This window comes from Scomber scombrus, chromosome 19 (assembly GCF_963691925.1).
Source record: "Scomber scombrus chromosome 19, fScoSco1.1, whole genome shotgun sequence".
NCBI lineage: Eukaryota > Metazoa > Chordata > Actinopteri > Scombriformes > Scombridae > Scomber > Scomber scombrus.
Window position 1 is genome coordinate 3275030 of NC_084988.1, and position 15674 is coordinate 3290703.

Here is a 15674-nt window from a genome sequence, read left to right on the forward strand (position 1 = left end):
ACGTTATGTTATGTTACATTACGCTGTGTTGCATTATGTTAAGTTATGTTATGTTCTTATGATTGTGTCTGTGTAATCCTATTGTGTTACGCTATGTTACATTACGTGATGTTACGTTAGATTATGTTATGTTACTTTATGTTAAATTACGTGATGATATGTTACATTACATGTCCTGTTATACTATGCTATATTGTTATTTTGGGTTATGTTTTACATACATGTTCATACGTCTTCTTATATACACTACATCACGTTATGTTAGGCTAAGTTATGTTATGTAACATTGTTACGTTAAGTTGTGTTGTGTTGCATTATGTTACGTTATGTTCTTATGTATGTATCGTGTTATGTTATTCTGTTATGTTCGGTACGTTACATGATGTCATGTTATACTATGTTATGTGACATCATGTAATGTTACATTACGTTGTGTTGCGTTATGTTATATTATATTATGTTCTTATGCATGTGTCTGTGTAATCCTCTTTTGTTAGGCTGTTACATTACGTGATGTTACGTTATGTTACTTTATGTTAAATTACGTGATGACATGTTACATGATGACATGTTATACTATGTTATGTTGTTATTTCAGGTTATGTTTTACATACATGTTCATACATCTTCTTCTATATGTATTTTATGTATGTTACGTTACATCACGTTGTTATGTTAGGCTATGTTATGTTATGTAACATTGTTACGTTAAGTTGTGTTGTGTTGCATTATGTTCTTATGTGTGTATCATGTTATGTTAGAGAGGGGTTTTGGACACTTTAACTGGTCAGGCTGGTCAACCAGCCTGACCAGTTAAAGGTTAAAGTTAAAGGCTCATTAAAACAAGGCTGGTTGAACAGCCTTGTTTTAATGAGCCTGACGAGCCTTGCTGGTCTTAGCTGGTTTGGTTAGCTGGTCTAGAGGGGTTTTTGGACACTTTAACTGGTCAGGCTGGTTGACCAGCCTTGATGACCAGGCTTGGTCCAGTCTTTTCCAAATTCACTATGCTTGTTAAGAGTCCCGGTCTGAAGATATGTACAGGCCCATATTAAGTAACAGCCATAGCGCCACATACTTGCAGCAGTAAGCAATATACGTCATTCTTTGACTAATTACTCCAAGAGAATTAGGAAAATACCACTGAAATTGGCTCAGCTAAGATGTAAGACCTTGATATTGCTACATTGTGAAGCTCATGACCTATAATCAAAAGAAGTTGCCATGGCAACACTTTCTACACCACGAAATACAATGATGTCAAAATTTAAGCCTCGCTTTTCAAAGTGACATTGAAATTCATAAGGAATATATATCATGTCCAGACGCACAAAAAAGCCTCTTGGAGCCATACTCTAACTCCAACAGGAAGTCGGCCATCTTGAAAAAAGTGGTCAATTTTGGCTTTTTTTTTGGTAATTCCAGACCTTTTATTTTAAAAAGCTCCTCCTACATTTTTAATCTGACACTAAAGTCTGCATCAAACGCCCTTACCGTGACGCCATGACAAACGATGACAAACAGCCCGACATGCGTGCCTGTTCATCGCTGCTTGCAGCTTCAATTATTTTTGTTGTTATGAAGTGATAAGAATTAGTAGTATACTTACTTGAAAATGTGCAGCTGATTTTAGAATTTTGTTCATGATATCGCTCCAAAGATGATAGTGTTAATTTATTTTTGTTTAAGAGGTCAATTTATATTTAAGTTATCTTATGTTATTCTTTCATATTAAGAGGATTTTCCATTTAAAAATTTTACCGTTAAGATTACATTTAGACAGAAGAACAGTGTAAAGCACATTACTTATAGAGGGTATCAGCTAGCATCAAACAATGAATTCCACTGCATGCAGAATGTTGCATGCATGTCTGCACAGTGTTATATTTTCACAGCTCAATGTCAGTAAAGATTGTACAGTTAGTATTGGACTATAAGAGAGTATAAAAGCATGCACAGGTAATTCAAATAGTTAAATAGGTCATTTGGGTTTTGGAGGTGTGGTTACAGCAACAACATTGTTGGCGCCCAATGCGATAACCTTTCACAGGGCCCAAAATCCCCTGACTTAAAGTTCCAAACTAGGGATGAATGATATTAGATGTTTTGCTGATATCCAATATGCTGAGAGTGAAAGTGGAATATGTCACAATATGATTCCAATTTCACCTCAATAGTTCAAGCACTTTATTCAAAACTCTAGCACCTTTCAAACCTTAAAAGGCATAACCTAACCCTAACCCTTAACTTGACTACCTGTTGCCAGGAATTTCAATCATCGGGCGTTATCCAACAATAATAAAATCTAAGGAGGAGCATTTACAAAACAAAAAACAGTTTCAATGTTCAAATTGACACATTGTTATTGTTTGAACGCGTACTGTAAAAGAACATGATGCTATCTTTGCATGTCAAATCACAGAGTGACAAATGAATGAGGAAACTGTCAGTCAGTGTAATGTGTCACAATATATCTTCTTTTTTTTAAGATTTAGTTTTGGGGCTTTTCATGCCTTTCTTTTAGTAAGTAACTGACAGGGGGGCTGACAGGAATCAGGGAGAGAGGGGAATGACCTGCAGCATAGGTCCCTGGCCAGATTTGAACCAGGGAAGCTGCGATTATGTGGCATGTGCTCTAACCACTCGACCACCAAGGTGTGCCACGATACATCTTTGATGATCTGCCAAACCAAATAGTTTTCACTGCCAAGTATCTTTTTCATTTTCTGTTCTCTGGAAACTTTGAGACATGTTTAATAAGAATGAGGATATTATGTCAAGGCAATTTTTTAATTTAAAATATTGTTGTATTTTGAAGAAATAATTCCAAAATATATAATCATTAATCCCAGAAAACCTGTGGAAAATGTGACACTTTCAAATAGTATCTTTTACTTTCTCATACAGTACAACTTAAAGTTCCAAACTAGGGATAAATGATATGAGATCTTTTTGCTGATATCCGATATGCTGGTATTTTCCAAATCATTTTCACAGATTTTTGATACCAATATGCACATATTGTTTCCACCTGGCTGAGGAGACTATTGTGCATGCAATCATAGATTGCCCTAAGTACGATCAAGAAAGACAATACATGAAAGAAGAACTTAGGAAGACTGGAGTTCAGAAGCTCAGGATTAAAACATTCATGAACCTGCCAAGTGGATCTTTGCTGAACACACCAACACTGTAACACTTGTTATTACACAAATACTTACACATAATTAAACAACTTAATGCTTAATGTCCTAAAGTGTAGAATAAAGAATATTAAATAATTTACTGTTCCATATTGGTCTTTTATTGTGTAGCCATTTTTGTTTCTTTTTCTGTATAAAATGGGCACAATCCTGATTGCTGTGTGTGTGTGTGTGTTTATGTTTGTGAAGTCCTTCATAGTGTAGTGTTCTCTATCTCCAGTTTTCATGCATATGATCCGTGACCCAAACATTTACTGTCAAAATAGTTTAATAATCCATTTACTTAGACGTGCAGAACAATAATTTCCACCAAGAGTTCTACCCATTTACCCGGCTTTAGCATGCTAACAGTGTAGAGAGGAGGATTCAAACTAAATATCAAATTATTCGTCACAAATTAGAATAATAAAGGCATAGGACCTTTATCAATAATTATATATAAATAAATCATATTTTACTGATACCAAGACGTTAGAAATGATGCATTCATTGTTCACTTCAAATTGTATCCGGTGCACACTTTTTTAATCAGGGCATCCTGGATGGTGCAAACCACTGCGTGGTACAATCCTAATCCCTCCTAGCCTTCCTCTTCAGGGGCCAAGCAACATGTGCATACATCTGTGTTAACTAAATTTCAAGCACTTTAACTTTAACTTCACCCTTTAACTTGACTACCTGTTACCAAGAAGTTCAATCATCAGGCATTACCCAACAATGATAAAATCTAAGGAGGAGCAATTACAAAACAAAAGAAACAGTTTCAGCGTCCTTATTTGTTATTTCTTTAACACATACTTGAAAAAACATGACAACATATTTGCAAGTCAGGTCATACATATTTGATGATCATCCAAACCAAATAGGTTTTTTTTTCATTTTCTGTTCTCTGGAAACTTTGAGTCATGTTAAATGAGAATGAGGATATTATGTCAAGGAAATTTTTTAATTTTTTAATTTAAATTATTGTTGTATTTTGAAGAAATAATTCCCAGAATATATAATCATTAATCCCAGTAAACCTGTGGAAAATGTGACACTTTCAAATAGTATCTTTTACTTTCTCATACAGTACAACTTAAAGCTCCAAACTAGGGATAAATGATATGAGATCTTTTTGCTGATATCCAATATGCTGGTATTTTCCAACTCATTTTCACAGATTTTTGATACCAATATGCACATATTGTTTCCACCTGGTTGAGGAGACCTCAGTACGATCCAGAAAGACAATACATGAAGGAAGAACTTAGGAAGACTGGAGTTCAGAAGCTCAGTATTAAAACATTGATGAACCTGCCAAGTGGATCTTTGTTGAACACACCAAGAACTCAACAAACAAGCTGCTCTCAGTGTATTGCATGCAACACTTGATTTCTTTGATCAACTGTTGCTTTATCTCCTATAATAACACAATTGTTGAAAGACAAGTTCTTCATGCAGAGCAGTGAGTTTCAGTGTTCACAACCAAATGCGTGTGTTAACTACATTTCAAGCTAGTTCAAGCACTTTATTCAAAACTTTAGCACTTTTCAAACCTAAAATAGCATAATATACAAGTTAAATCAAAGTGTTTCAATGTTAAACTGAGTAAATCCTTTAACCCTTTCATACTGTTCATATTCTGACTCATAATTAGTCTCTACACCAATTCACATTCATAAATTCCCCATCAGTCATTAATACATGTTTGATTAATCTTATGGAAAAAAGACATTCACAATCACTATTTTATGGTCCAGGAGAACATTTTATTGAATATGATGAATGCAACAATGTTTGCATGCTAACCCTAACACCTAACCCACATGTATCAGCTGCACAATGTTTTACTTCTTCCATTTTTGTATACTGTGGGTTGCATTAGGAAAAGTCTGGCTAAAAGAAAGGTTTTACAGTTTTTTTTTTTAGCTCTCAAATGCAAAGAAATGGGTAAAATGTGACCCTGAACAGTATGTAAGGGTTAACTTGACTACCTGTTGCCAAGAAGTTCAATCAACAATGATAAAATCTAAGGGGGAGCAATTACAAAGTAGTCAAGCTGACACATTGTTATTGTTTAACACGCACTTGAAAAAACATCACGCTATCTTTGCATGTCAAGTCATAGAGTTCACAAATGAATGAGGACACTGTAAGTCAGTGGAATGTGTCACAATAACCCTCGTCCCTCATGGACTCCTCTTCATCATCATCATTTCTTTATTCACACCTCAGTTAAAACCATGTACAACATACTCATTTTTGTAGTTAGTTTTAAGAAGGGCCCAGGCACAAAATAAATACATGTAACAATTAAACATAAAAGTGAAAAAAGTGGCTAATCTCATAACTACTGGCCTTTGGCTACTGGTAAGTGTAGAACAAACCATCTAGAGCTGGGAGTTCACGTCTGTGCGACAGGATTTACCATGGCTTCCCCATTAGCAGGTGTTTCATTGTCAGGAACCATGAACTTTCCATGTATTCCTCCTTTATGTGCGCTACAAGACGATGAATTGGGGGACTGGGAGCAAAGCATAAAGGAGAGCTTTGGGCCACAATCGCTGAGCGAAGGCATCCACTCCCAGTGGAGAGTCATTTTGTTTGTTAATGGAGAACCATAACACACACTGTGCATCTCCTTGTCAGGCAAACAGATCCACCTCCACTTTCCTGGATTTGTCCCACAGCATTTGAATAAGTGTGGGATTCAATCTCCACACTTATGTGGGACCTCCCAAATGACATTCAGCCCATTTCTGAACAGCCAAGCTGAGAGAATACTGCCTGATTCATATACTCCATTGTTGTCATGTTGTCTGTCCTGTCAGCAGTGGGGCAAAGTCTTTCAGCACTTTCAGCACCATGAACAGCTCCAGCAGTTTATATGGAAAGATGGCAACCCTGGCTACCCCTCGGCGTAAAATTCATGGCACAGGTCTGGTTTCTGGCAAGTTTGCAAATACATATTCGATAAAATTAACATTTTGCAGTCGTACTCTTTATGTGCATGCGTATGTGTGCATATGAATGACAAAAGAGTGCACATACACAACTATTTGTAACTATTTATTTTTCCTTCCAAAGATAATATCAAACCAACACCCTTGATTGGTGTAAAACATTTGCGTGCCAAAAATGACCTTAGAAATGTTCTGAGACAGAACCAGTTTGTGCAAACAAAGACACAACAAGAATCTGACTTTGTCACAACAGGGCTGGGGTGTGGACATTCAGAAAAAGGATAAAAGGGTGAAAGAGCAGTTTCATCCTCGCAGACACCCAAAGAAGAAGAGTCTGACGAAGAGCTGAAGCATCATCAGAGAAACCCTGAAATCAAGTATCTCTAAGGTAGGTGAACCAGCACACTCCTCTTTTTAAATCTAAGATTAATTGCTTAAAGTGGGCTGCTCCTCTCTAGACTCAATTTGGTCTTTATTTAAAGGAATCATTTTATTAAATTATCTGTAGCTGCTGGCTCCTGAAGTTGCGCTCTGTTCCTTTTTCTGGGGTATTTCAGAATCTCAATGTGTGTCATTTAGCTAATTCTTTAGATCGGTCTTATGTATTTTTATAGACTGTGCTTCATTATTTTATCTAATCTCATCTTCTGGTAACATTTTTAATACCTGAAAACAATACAGGATCAGTTATGTCTCCTAAACTACAAAGGGTATGGAGATTTGGATGCATTTCTGTTCATTTTTTATTTCAATTTATTTGGCCAAGTTTGCCAAAAGGCTAGTTTTCATCAGTATTCCCTTTGTTAGGCATCCAAAGATAATACAAATAAGACTCAGCTGTGGAAGAGGACTACATGATTGCTCCACAGTGTTAAAAGGAGTTTTACTGGGGTATTTCTAATTTATAAGATGATTTCATTCCTTCCAGCACTTGGAAGCTTTATTTTATTGATAATGTTGATTATGTTGTCAATAAATGTATGAAGCTACCTGTATCTACCTGCTCAAACTATTTAACCCCAATGCCTTCGATAATATCTTAATCACGTGATCACAACGTTAAAATAAACCAAAAACACTTTCATTTTCCAATACCACTGACAGATATCTGACTTCAAGAACATTATGAGTAACAACCAGGGTTACAACCAGGCGGGGAGTTCCGGTCCTCTGAAATGAGGCCAACGCGGTAGTAATTTAAAACTGCATTCTATCAAAAGGCCACCAGGGGGCGACCGGTTTGGTGTCAAAAGGACTTCTATCTCTATACAAGTCAATGGAGAATTCACCAACTTCTCACTTGATTTCTAACCTCAGTAAACGTTTTCAAAATGTGTTTATGGTCTCAATCGCTAGTTTAAAGCCTTCTTCAAAGCAGTATGATGTTCATTTGTGAAATTTTGGCCTCCCTGATTTTATATTTGACGATAAAGCAGGGTATGCATTAAGACGTAGCTACGTCGTGATTGACAGGTTGATTGGTTCACAGGTTTAGGAGGGCTCCTCATGCCCCTCTTGATGCCCATATAAGTAGAATCCGTGTTTTTATTTTTCCCGACATGCACCGGAAATTTTCAAGATGGCGCTGCCCAGATCCAATACTATTGGCTTCCGAGCAGCAGTCCACAAACCAATGGGTGACGTCACGGATGTTACGTCCATTTCTTATATACAGTCTATGGTTACAACGAGTGTCCAGACGTGTTCCTCACTTTTAAGTGTCCTCTGGAAACACATTTATGGTTTGGTGTTATTGCAGTTTGATTCTGTAATGTGTTGTTGTTGTTGTTGCATCAAGACATGTTTGTTGTCTTCTTTAACAGGTTTGTGTCCTGGATGTTGTCCATAATGGGGGTGCCTGGGGGTTTATTGTTGATCCTCATTTTGCAGATTAATACAGGAAGCACCTCAGGTAAACCATCTGACATCTTATCATCTTGAGTTACACATTATGACACATATTCACTGTGTATTTTTTAAATTTACATAGATTTGTTACATTTCTCCTGCTTTTGTGTCAAACAATGAAATGACTTCTATTAAAAGACTTTAATCAAATGGTGCCTTGAATTTGCTTCTCCGCACATAAATCATAACTGTCTGACAACTGTCTATCTGAGGTATATTTACACTGACTTAGATATCAACATGTAAGGTGGATTTTTTTTTTTTTACGACTGCCTTCAACATAATTTCACAAATACTATTATTATGTACAGTTTTTTTATAATATTTTGAAAACTAGAATTTAATATGTTCAATGAGCCTGAGAAATGATTTGTAACTCAATATGCCTTTCTAATAATAGTCCACCCTGAGACAGGTGCAGTATTTCATTCACTAGTGATTGTAAGAAAATAAGTACAGTGATAATATTACATCGAAATGCAAATATCTATTTTTGATGTAACAGATGGCAATCACATGATTAGCTTCAGTTTATATCTACTGATATCAGTCTGTGATTAGATTTGAAAAGGCCTTCATGAATCAGTGTAAATATACACAAAAATAACACAAAACAGCATGCATCAAACTGTTGTGTTGCTTTTCACAGGGGCAGTTGTCTGTGGATATAATGTTTGTCCCTTAGGTATGGACTGCATTAATGGCATTAGTTGTGCCGACCCCTGTGACCACTACACAGCTCTACATGATGAGTGGCGTTCAACTAATAATACAGTGAATCAGGTCCTACACTGTGACCAATATGTTAACTGGCAAGGCTGGTATCGCCTGTTCCTGGGGCAAACCAGTGCTCATATTCCAGAGAGATGTGTGGCTGAGAACAGATGTGGAACCCATGCTCCTCTGTGGATAACAGAACCTCATCCCGCACAGTCAAATGAAATTGTAAATCGCACTGTGTGTAATGCCTGGAGCGGCAGCTGCTGCAGGTTTCGCTCACACATCATCCAAGTCAAGCTCTGCTATGGAAACTACTATGTCTACAAACTTGTGAAGCCATCGGTTTGCCATCTTGCATACTGCGCAGGTATTGTTCAATTTGAAACATCTTTTCACTGATGCGAAATCATCAATCTGCTCACCTACTTCATTCATTTAAGTGTTTTATACTAATAAAGACTCCTCTTTCCACTTGTTCTTAGATTATATATGACTTTTTTAATTGTTTCAGAGGTTAACAGAACAGAGCCTGCAGTTGCTTCAACCACATCTGATCCAAGACAACAAAGCTCCACCATCGCTCATCTTCCCACCAGCACCAGATCAGTCCCCTCTTCCCAGACTGTCCAGTTCAACTGTGAACATAATGTTTGTCCCTTAGGTATGGACTGCATTAATGGTACTAGTTGTGCCGACCCTTGTGACCACTACACTGCACTACATGATGAGTGGCGTTCAACTAATAATACAGTGTATCAGTCACAGTGTGACCAATATGTTAACTGGCAAGGCTGGTATCGCCTGTTCCTGGGGCAAACCAGTGCTCATATTCCAGAGAGATGTGTGGCTGAGTTCAGATGTGGAACCGCTGCTCCTCTGTGGATAACAGAACCTCATCCCACACAGTCAAATGAAATTGTAAATCGCACTGTGTGTAATACCTGGGCCGGCAGCTGCTGCCAATTTCCCTCACACATCATCCAAGTCAAGCTCTGCTATGGAAACTACTATGTCTACAAACTTGTGAAGCCATCGGTTTGCCATCTTGCATACTGCGCAGGTATTGTTAAATTAGAAACATCTTTTCACTGATGCGAAATCATCAATCTGCTCACCTACTTCATTCATTTAAGTGTTTTATACTAATAAAGACTCCTCTTTCCACTTGTTCTTAGATTATATATGACTTTTTTAATTGTTTCAGAGGTTAACAGAACAGAGCCTGCAGTTGCTTCAACCACATCTGATCCAAGACCACAAAGCTCCACCATCGCTCATCCTCCCACCAGCACCAGATCAGTCCCCTCTTCCCAGACTGTCCAGTTCAACTGTGAACATAATGTTTGTCCCTTAGGTATGGACTGCATTAATGGTACTAGTTGTGCCGACCCTTGTGACCACTACACTGCACTACATGATGAGTGGCGTTCAACTAATAATACAGTGTATCAGTCACAGTGTGACCAATATGTTAACTGGCAAGGCTGGTATCGCCTGTTCCTGGGCCAAAGCAGTGCTCATATTCCAGAGAGATGTGTGGCTGAGTTCAGATGTGGAACCGCTGCTCCTCTGTGGATAACAGAACCTCATCCCACACAGTCAAATGAAATTGTAAATCGCACTGTGTGTAATGCCTGGAGCGGCAGCTGCTGCAGGTTTCGCTCACACATCATCCAAGTCAAGCTCTGCTATGGAAACTACTATGTCTACAAACTTGTGAAGCCATCGGTTTGCCATCTTGCATACTGCGCAGGTATTGTTAAATTAGAAACATCTTTTCACTGATGCGAAATCATCAATCTGCTCACCTACTTCATTCATTTAAGTGTTTTATACTAATAAAGACTCCTCTTTCCACTTGTTCTTAGATTATATATGACTTTTTTAATTGTTTCAGAGGTTAACAGAACAGAGCCTGCAGTTGCTTCAACCACATCTGATCCAAGACCACAAAGCTCCACCATCGCTCATCCTCCCACCAGCACCAGATCAGTCCCCTCTTCCCAGACTGTCCAGTTCAACTGTGAACATAATGTTTGTCCCTTAGGTATGGACTGCATTAATGGTACTAGTTGTGCCGACCCTTGTGACCACTACACTGCACTACATGATGAGTGGCGTTCAACTAATAATACAGTGTATCAGTCACAGTGTGACAGAAATGTTAACTGGCAAGGCTGGTATCGCCTGTTCCTGGGGCAAACCAGTGCTCATATTCCAGAGAGATGTGTGGCTGAGAACAGATGTGGAACCCATGCTCCTCTGTGGATAACAGAACCTCATCCCACACAGTCAAATGAAATTGTGAATCGCACTGTGTGCAATGCCTGGCTCGGCAGCTGCTGCTACTTTCCCTCACACATTATCCAAGTCAAGCTCTGCTATGGAAACTACTATGTCTACAAACTTGTGAAGCCATCGGTTTGCCAACTTGCATACTGCGCAGGTATTGTTCAATTTGAAACATCTTTTCACTGATGCGAAATAATCAATCTGCTCACCTAGTCCATTCATTTAAGTGTTTTAGAGTAATAAAGACTCCACTTTCCACTTGTTCTTAGATTATATATGACTTTTTTCATTGTTTCAGAGGTTAACAGAACAGAGCCTGCAGTTGCTTCAACCACATCTGATCCAAGACCACAAAGCTCCACCATCGCTCATCCTCCCACCAGCACCAGATCAGTCCCCTCTGCCCAGACTCTCCAGTTCAACTGTGAACATAATGTTTGTCCCTTAGGTATGGACTGCATTAATGGTACTGGTTGTGCCGACCCCTGTGACCACTACACTGCACTACATGATGAGTGGCGTTCAACTAATTATGCAGTGTATCAGGGCCTACACTGTGACAGAAATGTTAACTGGCAAGGCTGGTATCGCCTGTTCCTGGGGCAAACCAGTGCTCATATTCCAGAGAGATGTGTGGCTGAGAACAGATGTGGAACCCATGCTCCTCTGTGGATAACAGAACCTCATCCTACACAGTATAATAAAATTGTAAATCGCACTGTGTGCAATGCCTGGAGCGGCAGCTGCTGCAGATTTCGCTCACACATCATCCAAGTCAAGCTCTGCTATGGAAACTACTATGTCTACAAACTTGTGAAGCCATCTAATTGCCATCTTGCATACTGCGCAGGTATTTGAAACATAATTTGAAACATCTTTTCACTGATGTAAAAATGAAATGTCCTGGTTTATGGAGGTTCTCATCTTGTGTATAGTATTTACTCTCAACTTCTTCTTCTCAAACCTATTTGTTGTCTTTGTATTTTATTCTTTAGTCCAGCATCATCCACTTCGGCCATCACAACTCATTTGTGGCCGTGATAAACTTCAAGTAGGCCTGGATTTGGCTAGCATGACCTCCTCTGGTTTTAATCCGTTCACTGGCAACCTGGCAGCCCGCAACTGCTCCTCATTCAGAGTACTTGATGGTGTAGTTTGGTACGAAGTGGAAGCCAAGGCAGGACCCTGTGGAAACACACTGACGGTAAAGACTTCATCTTTTTGTGTTGTTGTTGTTTTGTTTTTTTCTGTAAACCTTACCTAACCTGACATATCATTGTACTCTCTGCTGTGTTATGTACTGTATATGTTGTTCAGGGTTAAACCCAGACAGCTAGCATAGTACTAGCTACAATGGTCATCATCCCAAATTAACATTAGCTGGTTGGAGATACAGCAGAAGGTGCTACAAAAGTGTGTAGAGTCATTGCAACTTTAAAAAAAATGAAGCATCGTGTTAGTTCATGCAGGACACGGAAGTCATACGCCCCAGCTGTAATCAGGTGACAGCTGCTGATCGAATCAGCATACCTCATCAGTCACACACCAATCACAGCCATTCTCACAACAAGGCAGACCATTTAAATATGACTCCCACCTACACTGATCTTGCAAGGGTCTATCTGAAATTCATGTCTTGCTTTCAGGCCACTCTGCATAAGAGTTTTGCATTGCGCTTCCTGTTTTGGCTCGGCATGCTGCTGGTTAATCCAGGGAGCATCGAGTGGAGCATTCAGCACCAAGCAAAACTGTATTTCCATTTTTCGCAAAGAGTGTTCCTGACTGATATACAATTACTTAACATTTGTAGCCTTCATTTCTGCCAATGTTGTAGTTGCACATCTTGCATATGGACACAGTCAGTAATGTAAACTGGGGTCATCGAGTGTTTCAGGTTTTCCATCATCAGACATCAAACAAAAGGTTGGAGGGCAAAAAATAATGATTTTTGAATTCGCTGGGGAACAGCGTATTTGGGACATAAAGCATGTTATTTCTGAAAGACGAAATAATAAATGATGCTTCACTGGTGTACAGGGGATGAATGGTGAAATAATGGTACTGAATATGTTTGTGATGCCTGTATGTTAGTCCATCCTAATATTACAATAATTAAGACTGGTTTTCATGTCAGCAGGTTTTGCCAATAGCACACCCAATCACTCAACTGAAACTCAAATGATAATTTATCATCTTCTTTTCTTCAGACCAACCACACACATGCCATCTACTCCAACACTTTATTCATCTATCCAATGGACAACACATCCTTCACCGTTCCTGTGAGTCTTCCCTTCTCCTGTGCCTATCCTTTGGAAACAAACACCAGCCTGAATGTGGCCGTCAGACCATTCCTGGAGTGAGTAGTCTTTTATTAAAGGGCACTATGGCATGATTCACCATGTACAGTTGTAAAATAGAAAAGTGTAACATGATTGTACACATTTTCAAATTATGTTGACATTGCATCACAAAACTTCAGGCAAACCTGGTGAAAGTTGGCCTTCTCTACACTGTTGCTTTGAATCAGTCATCATAGTGTAAACATACATTGCTGTCTGCCACCATTTTTTTTTTTAATACCACCACAGGGAGCCACCAAAGTCTATACAATCTTTTTAATGACTTTTAGGGCTATTGCGCTGCATGTTGTAATAGACAGAATTAAGAAAATGACAACTCTGGTGACATATCGCGATATTACGATATCCAAAATCTAAGACGATTTCTTGTCTCATATCACAAGATCGATATAATATCAGTATATTGCCCAGCCCTAGACAGAATCGTAAAACTGTGTCAAGACTTCTTAGTTACGTTTACCTTTTAATTTGAAACTGCTATATAATATAACAATAACAGTGCTGCAGTGGCCTCTAGTGGTGACCATAAATAGACTATACTGCTGCACGTAACAAAATATATTCAAGGCTGTAAATCGTGTTTTCTTGACAGACATGGTGGCATTTCAGGCTCAGGTGCCAAAGTCACAGCCTCCATGTTTCTGTTCCGCAACTCCACCTACACCGAGACTTATCCAGCAGGCCAAGTCACCCTGCCGGTGGGCTCGCCGCTGTACGTGGGGGTCTATGTGGATGAGAGGGATACAAACTTTGCAGCTGTTCTGGAGGACTGCTATGCCACTCACTCTTCAAATCCTGACGATCCCGTGCAATACTCTCTCATCCAGAACAAGTACGTCTCCGTCAGCAGTAGGGTTGCAAAAGGGTGGGAAATTTCTGAAACTTTCCATGGGAATTATGGGAATATATGGGAATTTGTTTTTCAGAAATAACAGGAATTAACTGGAAATTTGGGGTAAACTTACTTAACTTGACTATGTTGTCTTGTGGTTCAAATGTGTGGATTCAATAGTCCAGGGTTGTATAAATCATTGTGTGTATGTGATGGAGGAATGCACAGTGCATGTAGGCGGTGTGGCCCTGCAGTAAGTAATGTGCTATGTGCATGTGATTGAAGAATAGAGTAGATATTCACCTGTATTTGCATTAAATCTGGTTGTCTTAACCAAGATTATGCTACAAGATGTTTACATTTAAGTTTACAGTTATAGGCTAACATGCAACTTTGTAAATTTCCAGTTTATTTCTGTTAATTCCCCTATATATTCACGTTAAATCCCATATATTCCCTATGTAAAGTATAATGAAAATGGGGAAAACGTTCAATGTATAGCAATGTGAAATGACTCTGATGACCCGTTCAATCTTCTCCACCAGGTGTCCCACTGACCGCCGACAGGTGTCTGTGGTTGAGAGCGGCTCATCTCTAAGGGCTCGTTTCTCTGCCCTGTTCTTCCTGCCACAGGGTGAATACAGAGACGTTTTCCTTCACTGCAGCCTCAGATTGTGTGACCAGAGGAGCTCCTTGTGTGTTCCAGTGAGTAACACGTCACTTTATCGATAGCAATGTCAATCAATGATCAATGTTGCTCAAACACTGGGTTTTAATGGTAATGTTTATTTTTTCTACCCTTTCTCACCACGCAGTCTTGCACAAGAAGAGCACGTCGTTCCCTTTCAACTTCTGCTCCTATGAAGCCACTGACTATTGGACCAATCATGTGTGAGTAAGAATTACAATCTGGTCTCATCTGATGTCTCAACACAATAAACTTAATAATAACACAGTTTTCTCTTTTGTCTTCATTTTTAGGGGACAAATCACCGGAGTGAGCTGGTTACATACAGCAACAACGCACAAACGTGTTGTACTGTGATATTATTTAGTTTCAAGGTGGTTTTTCTATTCATATTAATCAATCATTAAATCTCACCATACTTTTATATTATTATTCAATTCTACAATCTATTAGTATCAAATGAAGAGACATGACAAATCAAGATGGGTTTTTTTAATTCATATTAATCAATCATTAAATCTTACCATACTTTTGTATTGTTCTTCAATTTTACAATCTATAAGAATTAAAAAAATGAAGGAACATGATAATTAATAATACTTTTATGCTACTCTGTGTTTATTTTCAGTACAGCCAAATCTGTCAAGCATAACATGATAATTGTGTGGGGTTAAAAGAATATTAAAAGCAAAATGTTTGCATCACTAGTGCTTTGACTCTATTCAT

General features: G+C 38.6%; 1 protein-coding gene across 1 annotated transcript; it reads left to right on the forward strand.

Annotated features, from left to right (window-relative positions):
• Positions 1–8740: 8740 nt before the first annotated feature.
• Positions 8741–15261, forward strand: LOC134001252 (uncharacterized). The gene is made up of 11 exons (XM_062440820.1): positions 8741–9140; positions 9285–9833; positions 9978–10526; positions 10671–11219; positions 11364–11915; positions 12061–12269; positions 13273–13424; positions 14021–14260; positions 14806–14965; positions 15076–15151; positions 15242–15261. The coding sequence occupies exons 1-11, from the start codon at positions 8741–8743 to the stop codon at positions 15259–15261; spliced, it is 3456 nt and encodes a 1151-aa protein (XP_062296804.1).
• Positions 15262–15674: the final 413 nt, after the last annotated feature.

What these genes read in the sequence shown, in the direction of transcription:
- LOC134001252 (XM_062440820.1), top strand. Translation starts at nt 8,741, where the DNA reads ATGGACTGCATTAATGGCATTAGTTGTGCCGACCCCTGTGACCACTAC. An exon ending in CCATCTTGCATACTGCGCAG is followed by an intron (nt 9,834 to 9,977) that starts GTATTGTTAAAT and finishes TAATTGTTTCAG; the next exon opens with AGGTTAACAGAACAGAGCCT. An exon ending in GGAGCTCCTTGTGTGTTCCA is followed by an intron (nt 14,966 to 15,075) that starts GTGAGTAACACG and finishes CTCACCACGCAG; the next exon opens with TCTTGCACAAGAAGAGCACG.